Here is a 27,841-nt window from a genome sequence, read left to right as displayed (position 1 = left end):
CAACGTAAGTAGACGGAAGATAGTCAAGTAAAACTACGTTATCAAAGATTACTCAAAAAGTACGTACCTAATCGATCAAATTTAAATGGGACCACAAGACGAGCATCAGCTTTCGATTAAAACAGAATCATCAAAATTATTTATGAAGAATAAACGGCTAGTGCCCTCTAGTCGATAATATATTTCACAACATTGTAGTAGATCTGCCCATGTAACATCATTTGATCGATAGCCCGAACCAAAGTATTTTTACTGAATTCCGATAGAAGGCGTCGCGAGTAAGTACCGTTACATAAATGTCATCAAAGATTACTCTAAATGGGTCATCAAATCTCGATCAAATTTAAATGGGACCACATGACAAGCATTAGCTTTCGATTAAAAAAAGAATCATCAATTCGGTATAATGTCATAAATCTCCATAAAATGTACAATTATTCCTGGATTATTTAGTTTTAATTTTTATCTTCCAACAAATGACATAAAAACATTTTAAATAAATAAAATAAAATTTTCTTATTTCGAGCGCATCATGATCTGTAAGGTGTTAGTAAAAATACTTAAAACTATGTTAGTAAAAAATTTAAAAATTACTATGCTTAGATCAGACGACTGAAGTAAAACTTCTGCAGAATATACCTAACTGACTATGAGAGAAAGAGAGAAAAAAATTTGTGCTCGCACCTCTCTCTCTTGCTCCGTTCGCCACGCCCGATCGCACTTTTCGTAACGCTCTCGTCACCAACTTACTCCTCAAGTCAAGTGTGCGTAAAGAAGTTTTACTTCAGTAAAAGGATCACAAAAATTTTAGTGTCTTTTTGAGCTGGAAACGGATCCCATGCCTCATTATAGCACGTCCGTGTCCAGTCTCGCTGCTACTGTCTGTAGGATTTTTTGTGACTTATTACACCATCTGTTGTTGAAAGAAATCAATATTGGACGCACAGTGACGTAGAAATTTGTCAAACCGTGTTTCTTGTTTCTCCTATTCGCCACTAGTGGCACTTTTGTAGGCGAGTTTAGCGACGCGTCCTCAAACAAAATAATTTGTGGCGCTAATGTCATACAATAGGAGTTGTTTGAGGTAGTGTTATTAGTGATAGGTTATGTAGCAAAATATAGTTTTAGGTGTGGTGCTGTGAAACAAAACGTTTAAAATGGAGAAAAGAAAAAATTCGTTAAGTGCTGTAAGAATGTGTCGCTTTTGTCTGACACAAAACGAATCTTTGAGAAGTTTGTATGATAGAAACCAAACATCAAAAAATTCTGTAAATCTTAATCTAAAAATATTATCATGCGTTTCCATGGAGGTATGTACATAGAAAAATGTTTTTTTCTTTTATATATTATGTAAAAAATGCTTTAAATGTTCTATTCATTGCAAATTGGACGCCACCTATAGTAACAAGATTCTGTCTTCATGGCGTAATGGCGCCTAACGCCAAATTGATTATACAAAGATTATTTAACGTTGTAATGTAACCGATCATGATAAAAATTAAAGTACTGAATTATTAAAAATTGATAAGATGCCAATAAAAATTTACAATCTCACATCAACTTTGTCAAAGAAGAGCAGTTTCTTTGACAAAGTTAGCGCCACCTAGTGTTTGTTATATTTTTTAAAAACACAACATAAATGCATAAAATAACTTAAAGAATACAATTTTCTATTTCACTCTATAGGTGTACCCTTCTGATAATATGCCAACATTTATATGTGACCGCTGTAAGTTTTTTATGAACCTTTTCTATGAGTACAAACAAATAGTCCGTCAAGCAGATGAAACCATACTTCAATATCTCCAGCATGGGTCACCAATGGAAATTATTACTTGGCCCACGTCCCTGACTAATGTAAGCAATATTACTATTTGATATATCTATAATGTATTTATTTGTGTTTCGAATCCATTGATCAATAGTAATATTCACAGGTGTTCCAAAGCAAAGTTGTGAAAACTGTTATAGAAGGCGGTGCTACTGTTCAAGTAACATCTCAAGATAATTCAGATAGCGATGATGATGAAGGAAATGTATACAATGTTAAAGTGAGCAATTATTAGAAATAATTCGTTTAGATTGAGACAACTCTTGCGTTAACTGAAGTTCCTATAAAAATTTATGCCTTTTTATACATTCAAAATAGTTTAATTGAAAATTTTAAATGACACATTTAAATGGTTCACAATAAATTTTCAAATTAATTCATAGTAAAAATTGGCATATAAGAAATCTGAAATTATATTAACTTACAAGTTTGATAAAACTCCAAATTTTGCATGGAACAAAAACAAAAATCATGTATTTCATATTTTGAGGTATTTGACAATCACAATTTTACAAAAATTTACAAATTTTTAAGATTGGTGATATGCCAGATGAAACAAGCACAGCCTGTGTGAAAGTGGTCACCAGTAAGGATGATAAGGATGTTGAAGATTCTAACACAAGGGGTAAAGGTAATTTTGTGTGCGCTAATTATGTTTATTTTCAATTATGTTTTAAAAATTTATTATTATTTGCATTATTATTCTAAGTAGTCAATGCGTGTGTTCATAGCTATTCAATATATGTTTAGTTTTAATAGTAAATTTTGAGTTGCCTGTATTTTTGTGACAGCATTTCAAAGTATGATAAAAATGACAATTTTGTTTTCAGAAAGAAATATATTAGTTATAAAGAGTTTATTTATGGTTTTAATTTCTTTGAAATGCTTACGAATTGCCATACCTATTTAAATAAATATCCATGATGTATTGGGAAAATATGTGCATGTTTCTATACTATTGTGCATGTATTTTTTTATTAGTTATCGAGATGTTCATTCGGTATTCAAACAAATTTTGCTGAAATTAAAAGATGCTAATTTTTTTTTTTCCATTAACTTAATTTATCACAAATGTGGGCTTGTAAACCTTTTTGTTAAGCTTATCACATCTCATAAAATAATTATAATAATTAAACGCTTCATTATATAACTAGGAAGCATTAAAAATTTTGTGTATAAGTCTGTTGAAATGTGAAATTGACAGGTAAGATAATTACAAAACCTTCTGTCAATCGTAAATTTAAATCCACCTATAGAAACTGCGGCATTTAGATAACAATGTCACTATTTTCAATGATATGGTACAGAGTCAGGAGAAATATATCAGGATGAGAGAGCTTTGGAGAAAGGGTTAGAGGATGGATGCTGGCCGTGTGACGAGTGCAACTGTACTTACCCCCTGCAACAGCTGCTCGACCTACACAAGAGGCAGAAACATAGAGTGAGGACTGTCGAGTGTGATCAATGTGATGCGTAAGTTATAACTTTTTAAAATTTATTTTATGACACTAAATATCCTACAAATAACAGAGAAATTAGTATATATAGTAATGCTTAAGGCAAATATTTTCCACTTTGTTCCATCTTTCTTTTCGTACATTTTTTGCCTAGAGAATCGGGACAGCGATTCAATGGGGAAATGCTGCCCAATTCCACACAGATATGATTTATATCAATACTATCTGTAAATATTTATTTCTTAAGTTGTGAATTGTAAATATATATAATATTTAATTTGTTATATAAATAGTAACATAAAATGTACTAATTAAACTTATCTAAACTATTTCCCCATATTTCTATGTTACACGTTTTACTTTTTATTGTATTGTATATTAGGGTTCTGAACTCAAGATATTCTTATGTTATTTATTTTTTTTTTTTAAATTATGTTGTTGAGAACATATCATTACCAAGTAGTCTGCTGGTTCTGACCTCTGTCTGTCCTTCTATCACAATGTCTTTGAAAACATATGATGTCTAAAGTAAAATATACAACCAAATCTGAACCAGAGTTATTGTCTCTAAAACAGGTTTTAAGTAATATTTATTACTACTGTTAAAAATGTATGCATAAATACAATAATTAGCTTGAAAACACAACATTAAATATGAAGTATTGTATGTATTTTATTTCTATAATAAATTATTTCAGTTTATGTTTGTAATTTGTTTCAGTAAATTTTTCTCAAAATATGACCTAGCAGCACATCAGCTGCGACACACCGATGAGATGCCTTTCCAGTGTATTGCCTGTGGCAAGAAATTCAAACGACTGATACTTCTTAAGCGTCACGAAAAAGTAAGGAGTAGCTGTTCTAAATATATGTATATATATATGCTGTTGTGGGTGCGGTTCTTGTCTCAGGTCTACTGTAAAGTAATAGAACAAGTAATATTTAAATATACTAAAGGCTTCTAGCAAAAACAGTAACTTAGGAATTGGGACTGAGTGTGTAGATCAAATGTATTAATTTATTCATAATTCATACCTATATTATTTACATTAGAATTGTGATATTTACCTTTTATTATGCTTTTCTAATATAGAAGAGGTCTTTCACCATGCAGTGATATTTCCAGACTGTTATGTAGCAAACATTCTTTCATAACTAGCCTCGCTATATATGAAAGAATGTTTTTTGAATAAATACAATATTAAAAGATTATATATATTTCAGCATATCCATTCGGACTTACCTCAACAAGTATGTCCGAACTGTCCAGCCTCATTTTTGTCAATAGAAGAGCTGGAGGCGCATCAAAAAAGACACATTCGCGTTCAACGCCCTTACGATTGCTCCATTTGTGGGAAAAAGTAAGATTTAATATCTTTCTCATATGTATATATCACACACAATAGAGTACTATTATAAACATACTGACTAGAATCATCATTACAGCCTATACAGTCCACTGCTGGACATAGGCCTCCACAAGTTTACGCCAAAAATAACGTGAACTCATGTGTTTTGCCCATACTCACCACGCTGGGCAGGCGGGTTGGTGACCGCAGTACTGGCTTTGTCGCACCAAAGACGCTGCTGCCCGTCTTCGGCCTGTGTATTTCAAAGCCAGCAGTTGGATGGTTATCCCGCCATCGGTCGGCTTCTTAAGTTCCCAAGGTGGTTGTGGAACCTTGTTATCCCTTAGTCGCCTCTTACGACACCCACGGGAAGAGAGACTAGAATACAAATCAGAATTTGTGTATTTTAAATAACCGCCTCCAAGCCCTGAAATAGGATCAAAACCAAAAAAAATGGAATCAGAAACATGCAATTACAACCCAATAGATATGTATAACTATATCACAAAACTATTAACTGAAAACTAAATTATTAAATACTTCTTCCAATAGATTCCACGAGAAATCAACCCTCCAAAGGCACAAAGACGTCGTCCACAACAAGACTCCAACATTCTGCTGCGAGTACTGCCCGGAGCGTGAGTCTTAGAGTAGTCAACAAGCTATGAACATACGCACATTGTCACTAACTGTTACTACTAACTAACAAATATCAATTCAATATGTCTAGCAAAAGTTTTTTTTTTTTTTTAGGTTTTGTGTCGATAGCCAAACTAGCGAGGCATGTCCGCTCACACGCCGGCGATAGACCGTACCCTTGCAAGTTTTGCGATAAGTGCTTCACGAAATCTCATCACTATACCAGGTAGGATATACATTTGAATGGCTTGTAAATGTTTTATTGAAAAGCAATTATTTGTGTAAAATCCACAACGTAAGACATGGTCGACGCCGATGAGTCATTGCGTCTAATAAATGTCATGTCTATAATATTGTCAATATTCTGAGTTGCTGATGAGGATGAAAAAATTTGAACACTCAGTACACTGTTGTGTTTCAAATGCTAGAATTTTAAATTTATTTCTTGCTTGGTCCTGAATGAATACAATAGTCCGGGAGCCAGGTACAAATTTTCTCAATTATTTCCTCCCAATCGAAACTTCGCAAAGTACATTAGGGATTTATATTATGAATAATCGCGACCGTCAGCTGCGACTCTTTGGGTGGAGCGAGCACTGGCAGCCTCCCACGCATGGAGAAAAATAAAGTATTTTAGTCATTTCCTCCCATTTTACAATTTGTCAGTTTATAATTTACCTAATATCTTGAAGGAAAAATAAAGTCAACTGACTATAATATGTCAGCTGGCTGCTTGAACATGAAAAAAAAAAAGAAATATTTATATTTCCTCTCAACTAAAAAATTCCCTGGTGATAGTTAATATGCTACTATGAATGAAATTTAATGCCAATACGTCAGTACCCGTAAAAACTTTTTGTAACAACTTTTAAGGTGAAGATGGCGTTACGAGACGACAAAGTTTATCGGAACCCAATAGCGTTTCGGTAGATGGCGTTATTTGATTCGCTTATTTACCATTACCATACCATTTGATATAGTATTAATGTTTTTTAGACTAGTAAGCCTTTTTTGTGCCTATTTAGACAGTCTACTTAAAGGAGTAAACTCCAGTCGTGCGTCGGAACTGACACACACACTTTTTTATAAGTAAGACGGCTAACAAGCGTTCGGCTACCCCCAATCCCCCCAGGAGCTCTGGTCACCTTACCACCAGGAACACAACAAACTTGAAACTGAAAACTCTTGAACTTGAAAGCACTGCTGTGTCCTTCTCAGTTGATATAATAGAAATTACACGTTAAGTTAAACTCATATTTCCACGCTATCCACAGACACCTGCGCCTCAAGCACCGCGACACAGTCCGTGTCCGAGCTGGGCCTGAGGTGGAGACCCTCCGCTGCGAACAGTGCGACGATACGTTTTCGTCTCAAGACGACCTCATCTACCACTCCGCCATACACGCCACTCAGAACCTCACGTGCCCGCTGTGTCAGGAGAAGTTCGAGGATGTCGACGCCGTCACCGCGCACATCAAGACCCACGTCAACGGTACCGTCTCGTTCAACTAACTATAACAATTGTGTTTGCTGGCAAACGAAGAAAAGACAGACTTCAATAACATAGACTAGTAATACAACGTAGTAGCAAGTAGACGAAAAAATAATCAAGTAATTGTGCATTGTCAAAGATTACTCGAAAAGTAATCATCGGAGTGCCTAGTGCGACTATTGTCCACAGAAACGCGTTTATACGTGAAGATTATTTTTTACACCCGTTATTGTGAGGCGGATTAAACAAAACTCGCACTAGACACTCAGATTTCGACCAAATTTAAATGGGACAACACACTTCAACTTTCGATTAAAGTAAGAATCATCACAATCGCTTACACCAGTAAAAAGTTATGAAGTTATTACAACGCAGGTCGACATTAAAATAGTTAAGTAAATACGCATTATTAAGTATAACTCAAAAAGTACTTCTTAAATCTCAATTAAATTTAAATGGGACCACATGACATGCTCTTCGATTAAAACAAAAATCCTCAAAATCGGTCCACTCATTAAAAAGTTCTGAGCTAACATAAAAAAAAATACAATCGAATCGAGAACCTCCTTTTTTGGAAGTCGGTTAAAAAAGGCTTATACGACTGCGTAGGTAAACAAGGGTACGGAACAACTGATGGTAGCGGTTACCGTTGTCTGTAGACGCTCGCAACATCGGAAGTATCAAAAGCGCGTTGCCGGCCCTACCTGGGTCACCTTACTAGCCACACGATCACCTTAATACTTGAGAGCAGTATTATATTTAGTAGGAGGTCGTTAGAGTAGCTAAAAGTTTGATTTAAGCAGATTAGATATTGTTATAATCTTTATTCATAAACAACCTAAACTATAAGTGGATTAAGTGGATTTTCTAGTTGTATAAAATGTTACTTTGAAGACTTTCACAGTAGTCAGCATTCTGACAGCTGTTGTTGGTTTGTTTACATAAATAAAATAGTATATCTTTCATTCTCTTATCCATGAAAATTATGCAAAAGCATTCATTCAAAATTTCAAACCAATGATCGAAAAATTAAAATTATTACTTTTTATATGAAATATTTTAGAGAACAACCAATAATAATTTACTAGTGGTCGCCCAGTAGTCGAAATTCGACCATAATTAATTTAAATTATAAGTTTGAACATTATTAAGGTACTGTTGTCAAAGACTATGTATACTTCTATAATAATAAAGAAAAGAATATACAGTCGACTCTCGTTAATAGTTAACTCAGGAAACTCGAAAAATATTACGAATTATCGAGTGTTCGAAATATCAAATGTAGTAACTTAAAAAAAAATATTAGCATTTTGCACTCCTTTTCTATATCATAAACTATAAGTTTGCGAAATTTCGTACAGGAGTACGCGCAATTTTCATAAAAAGGGGTACAAAATTTTTGCATCACATATTAATATATAGATTCCATTAGATCATTAAAATAATTTTTGTCTCACGCTTTAACACTCATTTTAATTTTTCAGGTGTGGAATTTATGTGTGACTTCTGTGAGCTTGTTTTTACAACAAAAGAAAAATTGAACAACCATTTAATGAAAGCACATGAAGATGAAATGCAGGATGTTAGTATAAATCAAACATATACCTATAATAGCCCGTTGGCGCAGTTTGTAGTGACCCTGCTTTCTGCTCCGAGGGTTGTGGGTTCGATTCCCACCCCGAGTCTGGGTGTAATATAAATATTTATTTATATATTTATATATGTATTATTTATAAGAATGTTTATCGAAAAAAAAAAAATGTAGCTATATACCAGTCGGCTGTTACCTATAACACAAGCATTAAGTTAACAGATGGCCGTGTGTGTATTGTGTAGATATTTATTATTTATTTATTAATATTAAATATTAACGTAATTAAGGTTAAAAAAGACTCAACTCCAAGAACAAAACTCTAACTCCAAGATCTCCAAACTCCAGATCCATTATAGCTATTGTCTGTTAAAAGAAAAGGCCTTTCTTTAATGTAGTTTTTCAATTTTGAGTAGTTCGTAGCCTGATACTGTCTTCTTTTTTGTGGAACAGATTTGTGCTTGTTTAGCTGTACATAAAGTTATTTATGGTAGGAGAGAGGGGAGTCAACGGTAGCTATGTGAAAGTCAGTATCTTTTAAATTAGTTAAAACATCGATCTATCAATGTGCTCTTTGAGGTTTCTCTGGTACAGTATTTCTGTTTTATGCAATTGAGGGGTTTGATTTGACCCTGATTCATAAATCAAATTGGTATAGGCTCTTGTTCTTCTGTCCTTACTAAGCAGGTCTACGTTGAAGTTACCAAAGAACATACTACTCTTATGAGTTTCCATTTGTTGATTGAGCGTATTGAGAAAAGTGGGATGATCTGTATCTCCAAGATTATATACTAGACCCACATCCAAGCAGTATCTATCTAGGTGTACCCAGAGGTAGTTTTTTCCATCTGAATACTCGAGCCGCCTCCCCCTTTTTTATTAATCCGTATATTGTAGTAAGAGGCGACTAAGGGATAACAAGGTTCCACAACCATCTTGGAACTTAAGAAGCCGACCGATGGCGGGATAACCATCCAACTGCTGGCTTTGAAATACACAGGCCGAAGACGGGCAGCAGCGTCTTCGGTGCGACAAAGCCAGTACTGCGGTCACCAACCCGCCTGCCCAGCGCGGTGACTATGGGCAAAACACATGAGTTCACGTTATTTTTGACGTAAACTTGTGGAGGCCTATGTCCAGCAGTGGACTGTATAGGCTGTAATGATGATGATGATATTGTAGTAGTGACTAATTCTGTAGCTGAAAACACTTGCCCTGTTCATCTGTCTTAATCATGTTTCTGTTAATAAAATGACGTGGATTGTGTGATGTATGGATTTGACGCATTTCAGTTCATCAAATTTCCCGTGCTTCGAATGCAGAATACTGGTGTAGAAGAAATTATGTATTGATTTCGATGTTTTCAAGTCTTCACAGGTATCCAGTATTTGTTATGTGTAAATACTGTGTGAGTTGTGAATAGTCAGGTTATCATTTGATTTTGAGACTACAATTTTTTTGTTTCACGTAACAATTTTAGGGACTCTATTGAAATATTTAATTGGTAAGTTTTTATTACCAGCTTGTTGTTTATTTTTAAGTTCCAATTTTATTTTGTTATTACAATACTACGATTGTAAGGGGGTTTGATCAGAAAATATTTTCGTATTTTTATCAAGTTTGGACCTCTCTCTAAGCAATACCTTTGGTATTTTGTCATCGTTAAAGCAGACTTTAATGTGGCGAGATTTTTCTGGTTTATATTTGCCAAGTCGAAAGATTTTTTTAGGACTATCGTTTAGAATGCTTAGTACTTTTAATCCTTGTTTCAGATCTCTGATCCATTAACTCCAGAATATACAGGGATACTGCTATGATGAGGTTTTTCATTCTGTTGTTACTTTCTTCCATTTCTCCAATTATGATCTTAGTATTGTCAGATAAGTCATCAGACAAGAGGCTTAAAGAAGATAAATTTGCTATAATTTTGCTAGATATATTGTCTATATGAGTTTGTAAAGTTTTGATTTTAGTTACTCCATTAATTAGTTGGGTAATAATTCGTATAATTCCTTTCTTAAATTATTGTGTTCACTTGTTTAAAAGTGGTTTGAGTTTTTCACGTCAGTTAATTCATTCTTAATCTCTGCCAAATTTTTGTTCATGTTCTTCGTATTTTGCTCTTGATTAATAATTATTTTTTGCTAAAATTCTTTCGTGTTATCAAATTCTTGATGAAATTCCTGTAAATCTAAGTGGCAATTCCAGTCTTTCTGGGTCGTTTCCTCTTCCTGTTGTTTGACTATCCCTAATCGTAAGTCAATGACTGATCTAACTCTCGTAGAAGTTCTTGCTTTAGTCGGAGAATGATGCACGCTAATTTTTTCTATACTTTAAATGATTCACTATAAATTAATTATAATAATTATATATAGTGGTTATAGCAATGCGGGTGGTTGAGTTAGTGCGAAGCGTACTGATAAACAATAATCGTAGTTAAGTATATGCCAGCAATATCGCAGTTATACACACACACACACTTCAGCCTATCGCAGTCCACTGCTGGACATAGGCCTCCCCAAGTTCGCGCCACACATCCCGGTCTTCCGCAATCCTCATCCAGCCTACACCGGCAATCTTACGTAGATCGTCGGTCCAACGGGCCGGAGGACGTCCCACACTATCGCAGTTATAGTTCAATATTAAAGCAGTAACTTGCCTGCCTCGCTTGACGCAACCGGAGCGAAATGTGTCCGTGCGGATGAAAGAGACAAAAAATAGCAAGTATTGTTGTCGCGGGCGCTACGCGGGTGTTCCGCTGCCTCGCCCGGGGTCAGAAGCGACGTGTGTGATCAGTGATCAACTGCACTTGGAGTTTAATTGCCTCGGTAGTATGACGGTAGCTGACTAGAAATTACATAATTTAAACAATTTTGTTAAAGACAAGTACACGTCTGCTCACTTACGCGACTGGATCCAAACTCCATAGTAGGCTAAAAAATGCGTGTTCTTGTTATGTTATGTTATGCGTGTTCTTTTACACTAACTATGCAATGGTTTATTGTTTTTATGTATCAAGCTATTGTAAAGTATATGTAGTGTATTATTTTATTTCAAAGTTATTAGCATTTTTATGGTGTAATTAGATATTCTGTTGAAATGTAAGTTATAACATTTTAAATTAATTTCAACAGGATATGAGTCATGATGAATCGTCGATGGAAAATCAGGAAGAAGATGATGAAGATGATAATGAAATAAATGGTAAATGATATTTCACTTAACCGTTTATTTACTTTATATTTATTAATTTACTAGCGGACCCAGCAGACAGCTAGAATAGCAGCTTCACATTATATGTGACAGACTGACAGCAGTACCACCTACCGGATCCATTTCAAACCATCCATGTAACTATAGATATGTACACACAAAATTTCAACCAAATCAGTCCGGTCATTTAGGATTACATGATAAACATATAAACAAGAATTATGTATGTGAACTTAATGCTAAAAGCACCTTTCAATAGCCAACCTTAAGCTGTACAAGAGCGGATGTCTGTAGGTGTGCAAAATCTACTTAAACTTATTTTAAAATCTTCAGAAAACAAATTATCCAATAGTAATTTAGGCTATTAAATATCACATTATGTTAGTCATAACATAAAAATCAATAAAATACTTATAATAGCGCATTGTTACAGTTAAAGATGAAGGTGACCACATGCTCATCGAAATTAAGAAACCAAATGAATTTTTGGTAAGTTGTATAGTTATACTTTTACTAGCTGACTCGGCAAACGTTGTCTTGCCGCTAAACGCTATTTAAAAATAGGGGTTGGTGGTAGAAGCATGAAAATTTAGGATTGTATGTATTTTTCAACGCCAAAATAAAATAAAAAATTAATAATTTATCTAAAAATTAAAAAAAAAAATTTGGGGTGGACTATCCTTAACATTTAGGGGGATGAAAAATAGATGTTGTTCGATTCTCAGACCTACCCAATATGGACACAAAATTTCATGAGAATCGGTCAAGCCGTTTCGGAGGAGTTTAGCTACAACGACACGAGAATTTGATATATTAGATTTAATGGGACTTACCAAAATTGTCATTTCAAGATTTCAGACTCAAGATCATATTCAAAAAATAATTCCTTTTATGAAACATTTCTAATAATCTAATTTCTTGAGTAAAACGAATCATTTTAAATAAAAAAAAAATCGGTCTTTAATTATTCCGTTATCATGGCCTTTGCAACATCACCGAAATATCGGGAATCTCACAATGATCACAGCGATTTTGACATTTTAGCGCAACTGTCACAGCACTAGCTTGCGCCTATCGCGCTGATGGTTGCGGGATCGATCCTCGCATATAGCATACGTTTATATTGGCCATACACATGTTTGCCGTGGTCTGGGTGCAAGCACAAAGCTTGTGTATTGTGTTTCCGGACCCTCGACACGGAATAAATTCTAGTGGGGGCCGTTGAGTGTGAGGCGTTTATTTATTAATTATTTATAACACGAAATCGCGTTAAACACCATATAAAAAATATAAATGAAAATATTAATAGTGAACATGAAAACTTAAAATATATGTTTATGCTACAAAACGAACGCGTGTTACTGAAAATATATGTATAACATCGATATTATTTCAGATTGACAACACTAAAGAAGTAGTAGACAAGCCTGACATCACTAATTCAGAAGGTAACTGCTTATTAATCTTCTATAATATAAAAATGAATTGCAAAATGTGTTAGTAAGCGCATAATTCAACAAAGCCTGGACCAATTTTAACAATTCTTTTTTTAAAATGTTCGTTGAAGTCCAAGGATGGTTTTTACGGAGAGAAAAATTCGAATAATTTCCGGGAAAACCCTAAAAACAGCCCTTTTTTGTACACAAACTTTTTCTAACTAAAATGTAGAGTCAATTTGAACTTAATGGCTATTCAATAAGGTTCATATTAAAATATAAGCACTCACTGTTGTCTAAGCAATATAGGTGTGTTCCTAACGTCAAAGAGTCAATTTGCACTTTATTATCATTGCACAAAGTTCAAATTCAATCATATCTATCAAAACCGTGTGCGTGTTCGCGTTGGACGATCTAATGTCGCGTTCCGAAACCCAACAAAAGTGATAATATCGCGAACCCGACCAAACTGAATAGTCAAAAAATGTAAGAGCTATAGATCATTAGTATTGATTTTTATTTTAGTTGGCTTCGCGATATTATTTCTTTTGTTTTAATTTCGCCACGCGACATAAAATGCATTAGTTTTCAAGTCATTACATCTGTCAAACAAATCGCTTTAAAAAGGGTTTTATTATCTTTAATTATTAATATAATATCACGTCACGATCAGGCCAAATCGGCGCGATCGGGCATGACCCGTCGCGCGTTCTGTGACGTAGACTTGCGCCACTTTTAAATACAATCACGTCGGTTAATAACCCGTCTATCTCTATGTTATGTCATTGAGGCACACAATTTTTAAATATTTGTCACCTTTAGGTTCCCACTGGACCTTTAGATTACTTTCCAGATGAAAGAAGAAGAAAGCAGTTTACTATTTATCCCAAAATGCCAATGGGCTTGTGACTTACTCAGTTAAATGCTCAAGACGCAGTTACATATAGATGCATATATAATGATCTATATGATAATGTCTAATAAAAATAATATCTATTTATAATAAAATGACGTTTTATCGCCCAACTTGCGTACTTTAAAACATTGCAACATGAGTAAATATTACAGGCAGCCTGAAATTTTAGAGATTTTGAATATATTATTCAAAATATATACCGTATAAAATGTATTATGTACAATTTTAACCACCCGATGTCTTTACGTGAATCACATATATTTATGAAAAACGAATTACCCATAAAATCTGCTGCACAAAATGCAATTTTGACAGTAGTGATCCTAGAAGTCCTTGACTTCAAATCTTGACAAAATGTTAACAAAGTTTAAATCTATAATCTATAATATATATAAACGCGAAAGGTCATTCATCACGAAATCTCCGAAACAATAACACCTACAAACTTGAAATTTGGCAGGTAGGCTCCTTATAAGACGTAGGCATCCGCTAAGAACGGGTTTTACGAAACTCGACCCCTAAAGGGGTAAAACGGGGGTTGCAAGTTTGTATGAAAGTCCTATGTTTTTGAATTAAGAGACTTGAAATTTAAAATGTATGCTCTATAGATGATGAGAAGGTGTCCAAATAATGTATCTTTAGAAATCAATACCCTTTTGGGGTTAAAACGGGGGATGGTAGGTTGACTCACTCATCACGAAATCTCCGAAACTATAACACCTAAAAACTTGAAATTTGGCAGATAGGCTTCTTATAGGGCGTAAACATTCGCTAAGAACGGGTTTTACGAAATTCGACCCCTAGAGGGGTAAAACGGGGGTTGGAAGTTTGTATGAAAGTCCTATGTTTTTGAAGTAAACGACTTGAAATTTAAAATGTATGCTCCATAGATGGTGAGAAGGTCTCTAAACAATGTATCTTTAGAAATCAACTCCCTTTCGGGGTTAAAACGGGGGATGGTACCTTGACTTATTCATCACGAAATCTCCGAAACTATAACAGCTACAAATTTGACGTTTGATAGGTAGGTTCCTTATAGAGCGTAAACATCCGCTAAGAACAAATTTTATGAAACTCGACCCCTAAGGGGATAAAACGGGGGTTGGAAGTTTGTACGAAAGTCCTATGTTTTTGAAGTAAGAGACTTGAAATTTAAAGTGTATGCTCTATAGATGGTGAGGAGGTGTCCAAATAATGTATATTTAGAAATCAAGTCCTTTTTGGGGTTAAAACGGGGGTTCGTAGGTTGACTCACTGATCACGAAACCTCCAAAACTATAACACTTACAAACTTGAAATTTAGCAGGTAGGCTCCTTATATATCGTAGACATTCGCTAAGAACGAATTTTACGAAACTCGACCCCTAAGGGAGTAAAACGGGGGTTGGAAGTTTGTATGAAAGTCCTATGTTTTTGAAGTAAGAGACTTGAAATTTAAAATGTATGCTCTATAGATAGTGACAAGGTGTCTAAGTAATGTATCTTTAGAAATCAACTCCCTTTTAGGGTTAAAACGGGGGATGGTAGGTTGACTCACTCATTACGAAATCTCCGAAAATATAACAACTATAAACTTGAAATTTGGCAGGTAGGTTCCTTATTGGGCGTAAACATCCGCTGAGAACGGATTTTACGAAACTCGACCCCTAAAGGGATAAAACAGGGATTGGAAGTTTGTATGAAAGTCCTATGTTTTTGAAGTAAGAGACGAAATTTAAAATGTATGCTCTATAGATGGTGAAAAGGAGTCCAAATAATGCATCGTAATCTATATATATAAAAGAGAAAGGTCACTGACTCACTCATCACGAGAACTCAAGAACCGCTGGATGGTCCATCCATCCAGGATGGACAAAGATGAAATTTAGCAGGGAGGTAGATTATAGTCAGTAAACGTCCGCTAAGAACGGATTTTTTGATATTCCACTGCTAAGGGCGTTTGATTGGGGTTGATAGTTTTTATGAAACATATACAGCAGCTATAAGTTCGCCTGCTAGGTTATTTATACTGCAGCCTGAAAATAAAACTAAAAATGTGGTGTATAGAGAGGTTTTATAAAAATAACTATTAAATTATACTAAATTGTGCCTTTTATAAAGTTACTCAGTTTGATAAGCATTTCAAGTGACTAAAATAAAAAAATAATTGCGTTAAACATCTTAATAGTAATGCATATCTTCATAACCATGCGAGCGTAGTCGCGGGTAACAGTTAGTGTATTATAAAACAAAGTCCCCAAAAGTGTATGTGATCGATTCCCTTAAAATCTATTGAACGGATTTTCATGCGGTTTCACCAATGGAGAGATGGCTTTAAGAGGAAGGTTTACGGAACGGCTAAGCCGATTTTGATAATATTCACTGAAAGTTTGCTGGGAAAACTTTGTGACACACTGATATCAACGCGGGCGAAGCCGCGGGCACAGCTAGTATACTCAAATATACAACATGCAACACAGCAACATCACAGGCATCAGTTAATATTTTAACCTTTTTATATTATTAATTTTATAGAGAGTGAATCTGAAACTACATATGCTGAGCTATCAACAGTCAACACAATGGAGATACTAAAAAAAGATCCCCCAATAGTACAAGAGAAGCCAGCTGCTAAACCAGTTGTTGTCTCGGTAAAGACAGACCCAGTTAAAATAGCTGTTGCAAAAGAAAGCAAGCCGAATGACAATCAGGTAATTGTTATTTTTATTTAAGAAGGGTGACAATATAATTCAAATGCTAAACATTATTCTATTACCATTTACATAACAATTTATTTTGAATTGACTGGTAGGGAACCTAGCCCATTGGCACAGTTGGCAATGACCCTGATTTCTGAGGGGTGTGGTTTCAATTCCTGCCCCGAGTGTTGGTGTAAGATATAATTATTTGCAAATAATTTACATGTCTGTTTAAATTGTGTATTTATATCAAATAGCCAACACCTAAAACATAAACACTGAATTGCCAACATTAGAATCAGACGAATGTGTATGTTAAAAATTTTTTTTACAAATAATTCGTCTATATCAACTTTCAATACGTCAGATTAACATTTAATGTTATTTCTCAAGTCCCTTATATATTAGTTGCTGTTATTTCGCTCAATAAAGATTGTTATCACAAAGCACTTTTAAATTAAAAACGTTGCATTATGGGGGTAATTAACAGAAATAAAATCAATGTTAATATTATTTGTCAAAGTAGCGCAATAGCCTACATCAAATTCTTAGTATAGTAATATATTTTTTTACAATTTCTTTTAGACAGCAAGCATATTGCGTAGAGCCGAGGAAATGAAACGTAAAGTAGTACAACAAACATTAGATTCAGGTATGGCTTCTTTTTTATAATATATGTATTAAACGTCCAAATGTTTTACTCGCGTTAAATTAAAAGATACTACTCTGTTTAAATATATAAGAAAGTCATTGTTTCATACCCTGTAATTGAGTCCAATAAATGGGGGTTTTCTAATCCTAACATATAATGATAAAATCTTACTAATGTTAGTTTGGATGAACAAACAACTTTAATGAACAAACTTTACTTAACCGATATCAGTGCAAAAATAAATTATAAAATCTAACTAGTTTGTCCGCACTCTTTGCAAGATCAGCATTCAAATTTCAAATTATTAAGTCGTACAGAAGTTATGTGCGTACATTTGTTTCGTCTATTCATCATTACATAGTATAAAGTCGCTTCCTGCTGTCGCATGTCGCATTTTATAATACATGCATAATATAGTAGAGAAATAGTGACAGTTTTTGCAACCGTGCGGACGCCGGGACGGATTGCTAGTTTTTATTTTATATCAATTTTTCATTTGCATAATAATTTAATTTTTAGTGGTTGAAGTCAAGGACAAACCAGTTACTAAAGTGGAAACAACTAACACAGGAGGAACGAGCGATAAATCTTTACGTTTACTGGAGAAAGAACTGCAGGATCTCAAAAGGGTACCGTTTTATAATTTAAAATAAACTTTTCATTTATATAAAATTCATACTTCAAACTATTATAATATCGATATTAATATATCCAGTAATAGTTTTCTACAAATACAATACAAAAGCCACCTAGAAGTAAGAAAATTAGTATTAAAAATATATTTATTTCAAACAAAAATGTAAATCATCGCTTTTAAGTAACTAAACATAGAAATTCGTTAACTTTCTGATATGATATCAAAGTCGTTTTAAATGAACAACATGAAGTATCATAGATTAAATGTATTTTTAATGCAAACATAACAATCATAAATCTCTATTGAATTATATATTGAATATAAAAGTGTGTGTTCTTATGTACGCACGTAAGAAGTTATACTTCATTGCCTTGTTAACTTCACGTTGCTAACAGCTTCGTTGACTAGCTAACTTCAGGGTGTCAGTTTTTCTTGACGTTGTGCGCGCGCATCGTAAAATTTTACTCTCATCATTTTTCCCTAACTCGCCAAAAGAAGTATAATTTCAATAATATTTTTTCAGACAAACAGTCGCACTGAAATAATCAAGAATACTCCAAAATCTTTAGAACCTATTAGAAACAAGAGGCCGCAGCAAGTTCACACTTCAACACCGAAGTTAAGGTAAGCTCTAAATATTGATAAGCATTTACTTTACTATGTCCAATTGTTGATTGTTGTTTAATTTTCACTACATAATTATATTAATAACTTAAAATTTAATCGCAACATCGTGTTTTATGGTATACAGAGCACTACTACACATTGAGATAATGTGTCTTTTTGTAAAATTTAAAGATAAAATAATAATTAATAACCACCAGTGATGCTGTATAATATTGAGGAAGACGCACAGTTGAGTAATGTGAAGTGATAAGTAGGTACGCTTTCCCTTAATAGTAGTGAGTAATACAAAGATGTCAGCAAAGTAATCCCCAATGCGCCGCGACGAAGGATTTTGAAAACCTCTTCCGTAATGTAGGTACACGTTTACTATTTACGAAACAACCTTTATTTCGGTAATAAAATTAAGTTTAAGGAAGCTTAAAATTATTTCTCTAATATTTTTTTCAAATAGTGCGCCAAAACGGCTGCAGGTGTTATGGCGTCAGCTCTGACGTTACGCTTAGGTAAACATATTATTGTGTCTAAAAACAAAACAGTGAATGAGAGTATTGACGGTGCGGTAAACCACGCAGCGGCGGCCCGAACGAAGCTCCACTCCGTCTTTACATCTAGACTGCCGCTCAGAACCAAATCGATAGTCTACGGTGCCAAAGTCCGCTCCCGCTTGGCGTACCAGGCTAGAAGGTTGCAAGTCCAGCAGCACCGTTGCCTGCGCTTGATTGCAGGAGCTCCGTGGTACGTCAGAAACGACGTCATCTATCGAGACACCAGGATGCCCACCATGGAGGAGTGCATCCGCAACATAGCACGCGCTATGTTCGCTCGCGTGGACAAAGGTGCGTGCGTACACCTCCACGGAATTGCCCCGCTCCATGCGGGACCGCCGGAATAATCCTCTACCTCGCGAGCTCCTGCAATCAGCAGCGGTGGTGACGATCCGGACAACGCGCAGAACATCCTGACGTTACCATGACCAAGGGAGGCACCACCTGTTAGGGATTGAACGACGGTGGGAATGTTACTTGACCAGGCGAAGACTCCAAAGGCTATAAGACCCTGGCCCATTAGAGCCAAAATAACGTGACCTAAGAGGCAAAGTGCCCCGGTGATGAAAGCCCGGGTAAAGAGGGTAGCCTCAAGGCCCGTACCCAGACAGGACGATCCACACACGAGAATATTGGCAGCGGTGTTTACCTAAGCTTGGTGGCATGCGCTGTAATTTGTGTTTCAATTTTTTAAAAATATGAGTGGTCCTCTATAATCATTAAATTTACGGTTTTTGATACTGTCGTCTTGCTTATTAAGGTTGTATAGGTCGCGGCACATAAGTTGAACAAAAATGGGTGTCGTTTGCGCAGGTACTATTGTAGACAAAAGTGCTAAGGCGAATGCTCCACAAATATCTGCGCTTGCCCGCGAAATTCAAAATATAACATATTATATCCTAGTATAAGTTTGTCAGCAAACGAATAATTGCATCGTATAATAATAATAAAGTAACTCGATAATAAGGAATAGTTTATGGAAATCAAAGAAAAAATATGTTATCTAATTACTGTGTCGATTGATCACTGTCATTCATTGGCAATTCGTTTTCAGTTTTGTAAAAATAGTGAATGCATCGTTTTATCATCATCATCATCTTCAATGCCTGTGACTGGTTTTACTCGTCTCTTTTTACCGGGCGTCCTAAATGCAACTATAAATTCTGATCTTTTACTTTCCTTGATAATAGTTCTAACTGTCGACACAGATTTTTTTGTAGCTTCTATTGTTTTTTTCTGAGATTCGATTATATTATTTTCTTTTGAAAAATATGTAAAGACATCAAAGATCATTCTTCTCTCTTGTCTCTTTAAAGTTGGCCGAGGTCGAGGCATTATTTTGACACAAAAGTAAACTAGTCAAACAAGTCAAAACTTTCGTTCGCGATTGTTCTCTACGACAAGCGTGCGCGCGGGTGGAGAGGGACGGAAAGCGATTGAGCGCGTGCGTTGCTAGGGTGACGCGACGCGCCCGCGTCCCGCACTTCGATTGTGAAAATTTTTGTTCAACTTATGCGCTGCCTATTATACTTATTATTAAATTTGTCCAATTATACCAAATAAAACGTACAAAAAAAAAAGTATAAAGTATATAGTGAAAAATTCATTCATAGTAATTCCTTTAATTAATTTCATTCATAATTTTTCCTTCTCCTGCGCGAATAATAAATCGAACAAAGAAACTACGTCGAAAATGCCGTCTTCGTTTTAATGATTTTCAAAAATTTCTTCTTTATCGTACGATGCGTCGACGTCTTGTCGTCTTGACCGAATGTCTGACAGTGTTGCCAACCTCAGGATACCGCATCAAACTTCGTTTTTCTTTCTATATTAATGACTCTCTGACATATATATATTTTTGTTCGTAATTCAGATTGCTTGTATTGTATTCGATTTCAAGATCAATCGGTATTAAAACTATTAACGTTTACTTTTGCTTTGAAATAAAAGACGACTCGTATGATAAAGATTTCGTGTATTGTCTGACCAAATAACAACGAATAATGAATAAGAAAATGATGAACGTTACAATTTTAAATATTTTGAACGAAGAAAAAAAAACGTATGAAGTTAGGCGAGGTCCCCCCGCCCGTCGCCCTCTCATTGGCTGATAAGCGGCAACTTCATATCATTAGAAGCGCCACTACCCACTAGATGTCGCTTGAACAATTTTTATTGCACTTTAAAAAATAAAATTATAAATCATTTTTACAAAAGATGTTGGCAAGGGCGAACTTATCTCTAGAAGAGATCTCTACCAGTCTACCCATAGTGGTGAGAAAAGATTTTACCGCGGAACACATTAGCCCAAGAGTGATAAAGTAAAAAAATATAGCAAAAAGGTTAAAAATAATAATAAAGCCATAAACTTATTTTATAATGTATATGTATATAATATTGTTGATACAAATAACTAATAAATTAGCTTGTGTTATTTTGAGTATTATATTTATTATATATTGTATTGTTAATTATATTTACATCTATTAATTATTATAGTTTTTTTTTTCTTAATAACAAAATAATGTTCAACAGAATGACTGAAGAAAAGAAGTTGCCTTTTCGAAACAAATCGCCGGCTTTTGATAAGAAACAACCGGAGAAGCGCATGATAACCAAAGAGAATAAAGAACCGAGGGAAAGTAAAGAAATTAAAAATAATAACGGAAACAATAAGGAACACAAGGATAAAGATACAGATAAGGATGTTAAAGATAGAGAAATTAAAGATAAAGATATCAAAGATAGAGAAATTAAAGATAAAAATGTCAAAGATAGAGAAATTAAAGATAAAGATATCAAAGACAGAGAAATTAAAGACAAAGATATCAAAGACAGAGAAATTAAAGATAAAGATGTCAGAGATAGAGAAATTAAAGATAAAGATATCAAAGAAAAGGAAACACCAAAGGTTTGTATGCTTATGAACTGCTATTTCCCCTAGCTAACCCGGCAGTGTACAAATTTTTTTTACCCATTTTTTTATTATATCGAATCTTTTATAAATTTTCATTTTTACAAACCTTCTGACAATAATCAACATAAAAAAAAAGGATTATATGATTTGGTGGAGCCCTTCGAAAGCCCGTACGTAAATTTCGGCGAATTAATTTTAATTTATACAGATTATTGTGTGTTGTATAGTTCGCGTCATGTAAAAAGAACGCTGAAAGAAACTGGAGGGGGTGCGTTTGCGCATGGGTATACTCGCGCACAAGTACTACTGTTTTATTTTTTAATTAGGCTTTCACTCGCGGCTTCGTATAATGGTTATTGGTAGGTACATTAAAAAATACTAGAAATACAAGTGCGAATAATTCGGACTAAATAAGTATAATAATTATCACTTTACAAAATCACAAATTTTTTTTTAAACAAAGGCAATAACAAATTTTTTAGTTATTGAAATGTCGTATTCAAAAATATTAATTATCTGTACTCTCGATATTCGTATCATATTAGTTTTTATGTGTTTAAAATGATAAATTGATATTTGTTTTTTAGTAAAATAAATAGTAAATGGAGAATTTTGTAATTTAAAACTTTTGTGCGCGATAATATTTTGAGTCGACGTCGAACTGTCCAACCAATAGCACACCGGCAAGTATGCGACACGTGATAAACACTCCCGTCGGGGTAGGCATACCACCAAATAGACCGATAAATCGCTTCTGCGCAGCTTCAAGGCCAGCGTTCTTTTTACATGACGCGAACTATACCTGCAGACGCTAAGATAACCACATCCATCAGCATAAATTGTAAATAGTTAATACTTTTAATTTTCAGAGTGTAATTAAAAATGGATCAAATAGTGATAAGAGTAATTCAGAAGAGGGTATACGAAGATCGACAAGGCCATCAAAGATTAAGAACTACGCGCAAATGATACGTGACAGAACCCAAGTTGAAGACAATGATGAAACTAGTGAAGATGACGATGATTATGAGGAACCGCATAAAAGTTTAGAGGTTATAATAATAAATTTATTTACTAGGCTGACTTGCCAGACGTTGTCCTCACTTGACTGTCAAACGCGTTAAAGTTGAAATAATCCTAACGTTTTTGGAAATTTTCCAAATTTTTACGCATCTTTGTTTAAATTTTGAAAGAACCTTGTTTAAAGTATTAGAAATCTTAAAAAATTAGCTGAAGCGATCCTATCGCTCTCGAGTTTGGCGCTTAGCAACACATTTGGCGATTCATTTTTATGTATATAGAATATTTTAGGAACAACATTTAACAAGATTTAAATAAAGCCGTACTTCAACATTAAATAATATTTATATAACTGATTCTTCAACATTTTATAACAAAGGATTCTTAAAGATTGTCTAAAAAGAAATTTTCTATGTTATCGATTAGGCCACATTTTGCTACTGATACAACTTGGTATAGACATTACTAGCTCCCAAAAAAGCAAGCAAAAACATAGCTATGTATGTACTTAAATATATTTTATGTATCAGTCTCGTCTCAAATCTCGACGATCGAGTCAGACATCGAAGCCAGCTAAGCAGGTGAAGCAGAAAACTCCAGTAACAGCAACGCCGCGCAAACGAGGTCGACCAAGAAAAGTTCCGATTGAAGTGTAAGAGAGAATTACAATAATATTATTGCTTATGTCCTATGACCCTTCATATTTTCCTCATTTAAATATGAGTAATGGAACCGAATAGAAACAATGTAAATATAAAACAAAAGGATTTACATTAAAAAGCAGAAAATTTTAAACTATCAGAAGTTGCTTCGCTACCACAGTGCAAAAGTATTTAATACATGATAAAATACATGATTTTCAAGACATACGTATAGTATTTACAAAGTATAAATAAAATTATTATTACTTTAACATGGTGTTTTTTCCAGTCCCGCAAAAATAAGGAAAGAGAGCAGTGAAGAAGCAGACGATAGTAAAAAAGAGGATACAACAGAACTAGACGACACTTCTATTAACATGGAAACTGAAGTCTCAAATAGTGTAAATGACAACAATAGGGTAAAATACATTAAATAACTGTTATAAGTGAAGGCTACGGTGATACAAGTAGTATATAATAATATGTGCTTGTTTCAGAACGTCAGTAAAATACTGCCAGAACAAAAGGTTACTCCAAGTGATGTCCTTGTCTCACCTACTGGACAAACTTTGAAAAAGGTTAAATATCCATAAAACAATTTAAATATAAATTATTGTTTTCATAAAAAAGTCTGTGGCAAGTGGTGTAGTATAATAATTGTGTAGCTCTAGTAGAGCCTATTAAAAATATTTAACCGACTTAAAAAAAGAGGATGATCTCAATTCAACTGTATTTTTTTATGTATATTATACCTCATAACTTTTTTCCGGATGGACCAATTTCGCTTAATCTTTTTTTAATCGAACGGTGGTGCCTGTCGTATGATCCCATTTAAACTAAATCAAGATTAGGCAAGTTCTTATAGCTATCTCTAATAATGCATATTTACTGGACTATTGTTTCATCGACCTTCTTTGCATTATACCAAAAAACTTTTTACTGGAAGGACCGATGTCGATAATGTTTTTAATCAAAAGCTGTTGCTTGTCCCATGGTCACATTTAAATTTTATTATAATCTGACGAGTACTTTTTAACTTATTTCTTATAATGCATACTTAGATCACACATTTTTCTACCTACTTTGTATTACTAGCCCATGTAATGAAGTTTGTTTATATGTCATAAATTGTTTGAAACTTTTTTCTCTTAGTCTGTATTACTTTTTCTATACACAAAATTATAATTTAAAAAATTTCACAGGTACCCATAAAAGCCTTACCACCAGGAGTGAAACCTTTGCCTCTCCCTGTTAATGCAAGACGTAAGTATAAATTTATTATTATTATTATGAAAAAATCTTTACTTATTAATTAATTTATATATATACAATAAATTAATAAGTAAAAATTTAATATATATATTAAACGACCTATATTTAACATAGTGTTGTTAATTAAATTTGTGGCATTAAACCTTTCAAATGGCACAACTGTTTTCAATTTATATTTAATTTTTTTTCACTATTCCAGCTATGGCGACTGGAGAGCTGTGTGAAATGCAAATTGGAAAGAAGCTTGTTAAGGTGCAAAAAATAGTAATGACAAAAGCCGAAGTCGAAGCTATGGCTAAGAAAGGCCTTGTTGAAATGAAGGTAGTACAAATGAGTGGTCCATAAATATGCGTGCCATTGTAGCTTTAAAGGTTTATCAGGTTTTATTTATAATTAAAAAAATTAAAAACCTATCTTATGCCTAACCTTCTATTAGACTGATTATTTTGTTTAATTCTTATGATCTCTAGTATGTTTATGTGGTTATTTCTCTTCTAACCATGATATATTAAACCTCGTGTATTAAATTTTAATAAGAAGCATTACATTAATTCGTTAATTTTTGACTACACTTTACCAATCTCTGTTTCCTATATGTTTATTTAGTTTTATTATTATGTATGTAAGTCAATTATATAAATCTATTTTCTTGAAGGATGGAACAATGGTGTTGAAACAAGGCATAAAACTTCCTGCCACAGATCCTGTAGCTATTAAGTCAACTTTAGTTGGAGATTCAGGTAAATATTTAATAAATTTAAAATATATTAAAATATTGTAAAACCATGCTGAAATCGTATCAGATTATGTAAAATTTTCGTTGCTGTTAAATTAGTTTCAGTAATTAGAATGCTTTCTTTTTCAGAATCAGAAAAAGAATCTGCGAACAAATCGGAAAAAGCAATACCTACGCGATGTGATCTGGGAGAAGACTCATAATGAAGATTATTTTGATAATTTTAGTTATATGTATTGTTTTTGAGTGTAATAATTACTATAAATCTAAAATCCTATATAAGACGTTTCTTGTATTTATTAAGAATTTCATTTCAGCTCTTTTGCTTTATATGTATTTCATTTAATTAATTTAATAAATGAATAACTGAATTTTGTAATTCAAACTTAGACACCTGTTTACTTTATGTTTTAGAACATAATCTAGATGCTTAGACTTAAATATAACTCTCAAGTTTTACAAAAAAAAAACACATTAAATTATGTAGTAAGTGGACTTGATAAAATTAAAAAATATTGTATATTTTTATGTTAACTATTAAAATAGATTTAATAAATATACTATAATAAATTGAATTTTAATTTCAATCCTCAATTATTCACTTGACTAACGACGTTCACACCTTTTCGATCCAATTAATGTCAACGAGAACGCAATAATTACCTATGCAGTTATACACATAAAATTACCAATTAGTAGACAATCGCTATTATGCAATAGGTGGCGTGCGTTATCTTTTGTATTCGCATTATCTTAATAGATGTCGCTAGTGTAATTTCCCGCCAAGATCACTAACAACGAGGCGGCTTGTTCAAAATATACAATCAAACGACATCAAATCCGCGTAACAGTCGGGTGTGAGTGAAAACAAGAATAAAAATAAACGACGAACTCTTACTGATTGTGAAGAGTGAAAATTAACGTAGTTTAAATAATAATAAATATCCGCGTGAGTATTTTAAAATTATTTATATAAATATAAGTAGGTACAAAATAATTAAACGAAAAAGGAGAATATTAAATTACATTTATTTATATTACACACTTAATAACAACAATAGGTACATTAATATTAAAATACTGACATTAAAGTATTTCAAATTATTTTTGTAACATTTGTACTTTTTTTTTTCTAAAATTTAAAAGGTTTTTTTTTAAATCTCTATGTACTTTTGGTATTTTTATTGTACAAACAATTGATATACATATATCTATGCAAATTTGTAAATCAATTAATTAGGGTCATAGAGATCTTTTGAAACAATTGATAATGATCGATAAGATAGTATAATTCCTACCATAATAGGACGAGGTTTTATGGTATTGACCGGTCTGTTTCTCTTAGACAAATTTTTTTATTCGTCGAAATTACGCTCGCATTTTAGTCTGCCTAAAACATGCCTATGAAATATATTAGAGATTCTTATAAAATTGCATTATGGCTAAATAAAAAATAAGGTTTTAAAATTAAAGTTTAGTAATGTCACAACTGAACATGCGAGTATATCTTTTAAGCATTAAATTGATACAAAAAACTTTAACCGATTTAGTGAATCATTTTTGGTGTCCAATTCGTGTAAAAATATTACTTATTCTTTGACCAGATGAAATGGATTATGGTTGAAACCTCTTGCAAACGGAAAAGTCGATAATTATTATTATATTATTAAATAAATAAATTTATAAAATTAAATAAAAAATATATTAATATAGCCTCTACGTATTATAATTGTTTATTTTTGGTAACATATGAGAAATAAAAATAAAAACAATTATTTTTATAATTTAATTAGGTATTTAGAACATTAACTTATATAAATATTAATATATTTTAAACACTAATAACGATAATATATTAAAACGATTCAGATTGTCAATTCTCCTGATAAAAACCCAAGATAGCCTTTGAGATTTAAAATTGAGACGTGAAAATCAGTAAAATAGACATAGAACATATTATTTAATATTGCTTGTTAACCAAAACTTTTTCACACAATCGTGTTAAACGAAGACTCCCAAATCAAACTTGCTAATAGGACAACTTACCCGGAAACTTGACAATTTCTAAGGTTCTTTCCGTTCAGAAGTTATGTAAGAATAAATAATATTTAGGTATGTCTGCGTATTTGAGAATTAAAGTAAATGAAACATTGAATTTTATTAATATAAGAAATCGTTAAAGGAAATAATAA

The 27,841-nt window shown here is 33.3% G+C and overlaps 1 protein-coding gene across 1 annotated transcript; it reads left to right on the top strand.

Moving 5' to 3' along the window:
• The first annotated feature begins 861 nt into the window (after positions 1-861).
• LOC123664612 (RE1-silencing transcription factor A-like) lies at positions 862-26,038 on the top strand. The gene is made up of 27 exons (XM_045599131.1): positions 862-1,310; positions 1,687-1,857; positions 1,938-2,051; positions 2,366-2,470; positions 3,141-3,304; positions 4,010-4,133; positions 4,513-4,649; positions 5,190-5,275; positions 5,391-5,502; positions 6,551-6,768; positions 8,253-8,350; positions 11,494-11,563; positions 12,006-12,061; positions 12,969-13,020; positions 16,439-16,614; positions 17,188-17,254; positions 17,774-17,883; positions 18,415-18,515; positions 21,599-21,974; positions 22,850-23,032; positions 23,531-23,652; positions 23,931-24,060; positions 24,139-24,219; positions 24,844-24,904; positions 25,113-25,234; positions 25,569-25,653; positions 25,779-26,038. The coding sequence occupies exons 1-27, from the start codon at positions 1,158-1,160 to the stop codon at positions 25,850-25,852; spliced, it is 3,348 nt and encodes a 1,115-aa protein (XP_045455087.1). The 5' UTR covers positions 862-1,157; the 3' UTR covers positions 25,853-26,038.
• Positions 26,039-27,841: the final 1,803 nt, after the last annotated feature.

Source organism: Melitaea cinxia, chromosome 2 (genome assembly GCF_905220565.1).
Source record: "Melitaea cinxia chromosome 2, ilMelCinx1.1, whole genome shotgun sequence".
Classification (NCBI taxonomy): Eukaryota; Metazoa; Arthropoda; class Insecta; order Lepidoptera; family Nymphalidae; genus Melitaea; species Melitaea cinxia.
Note: the sequence above shows the minus strand (reverse complement) of the source record. Positions and strands in the feature narration are given on the sequence as shown.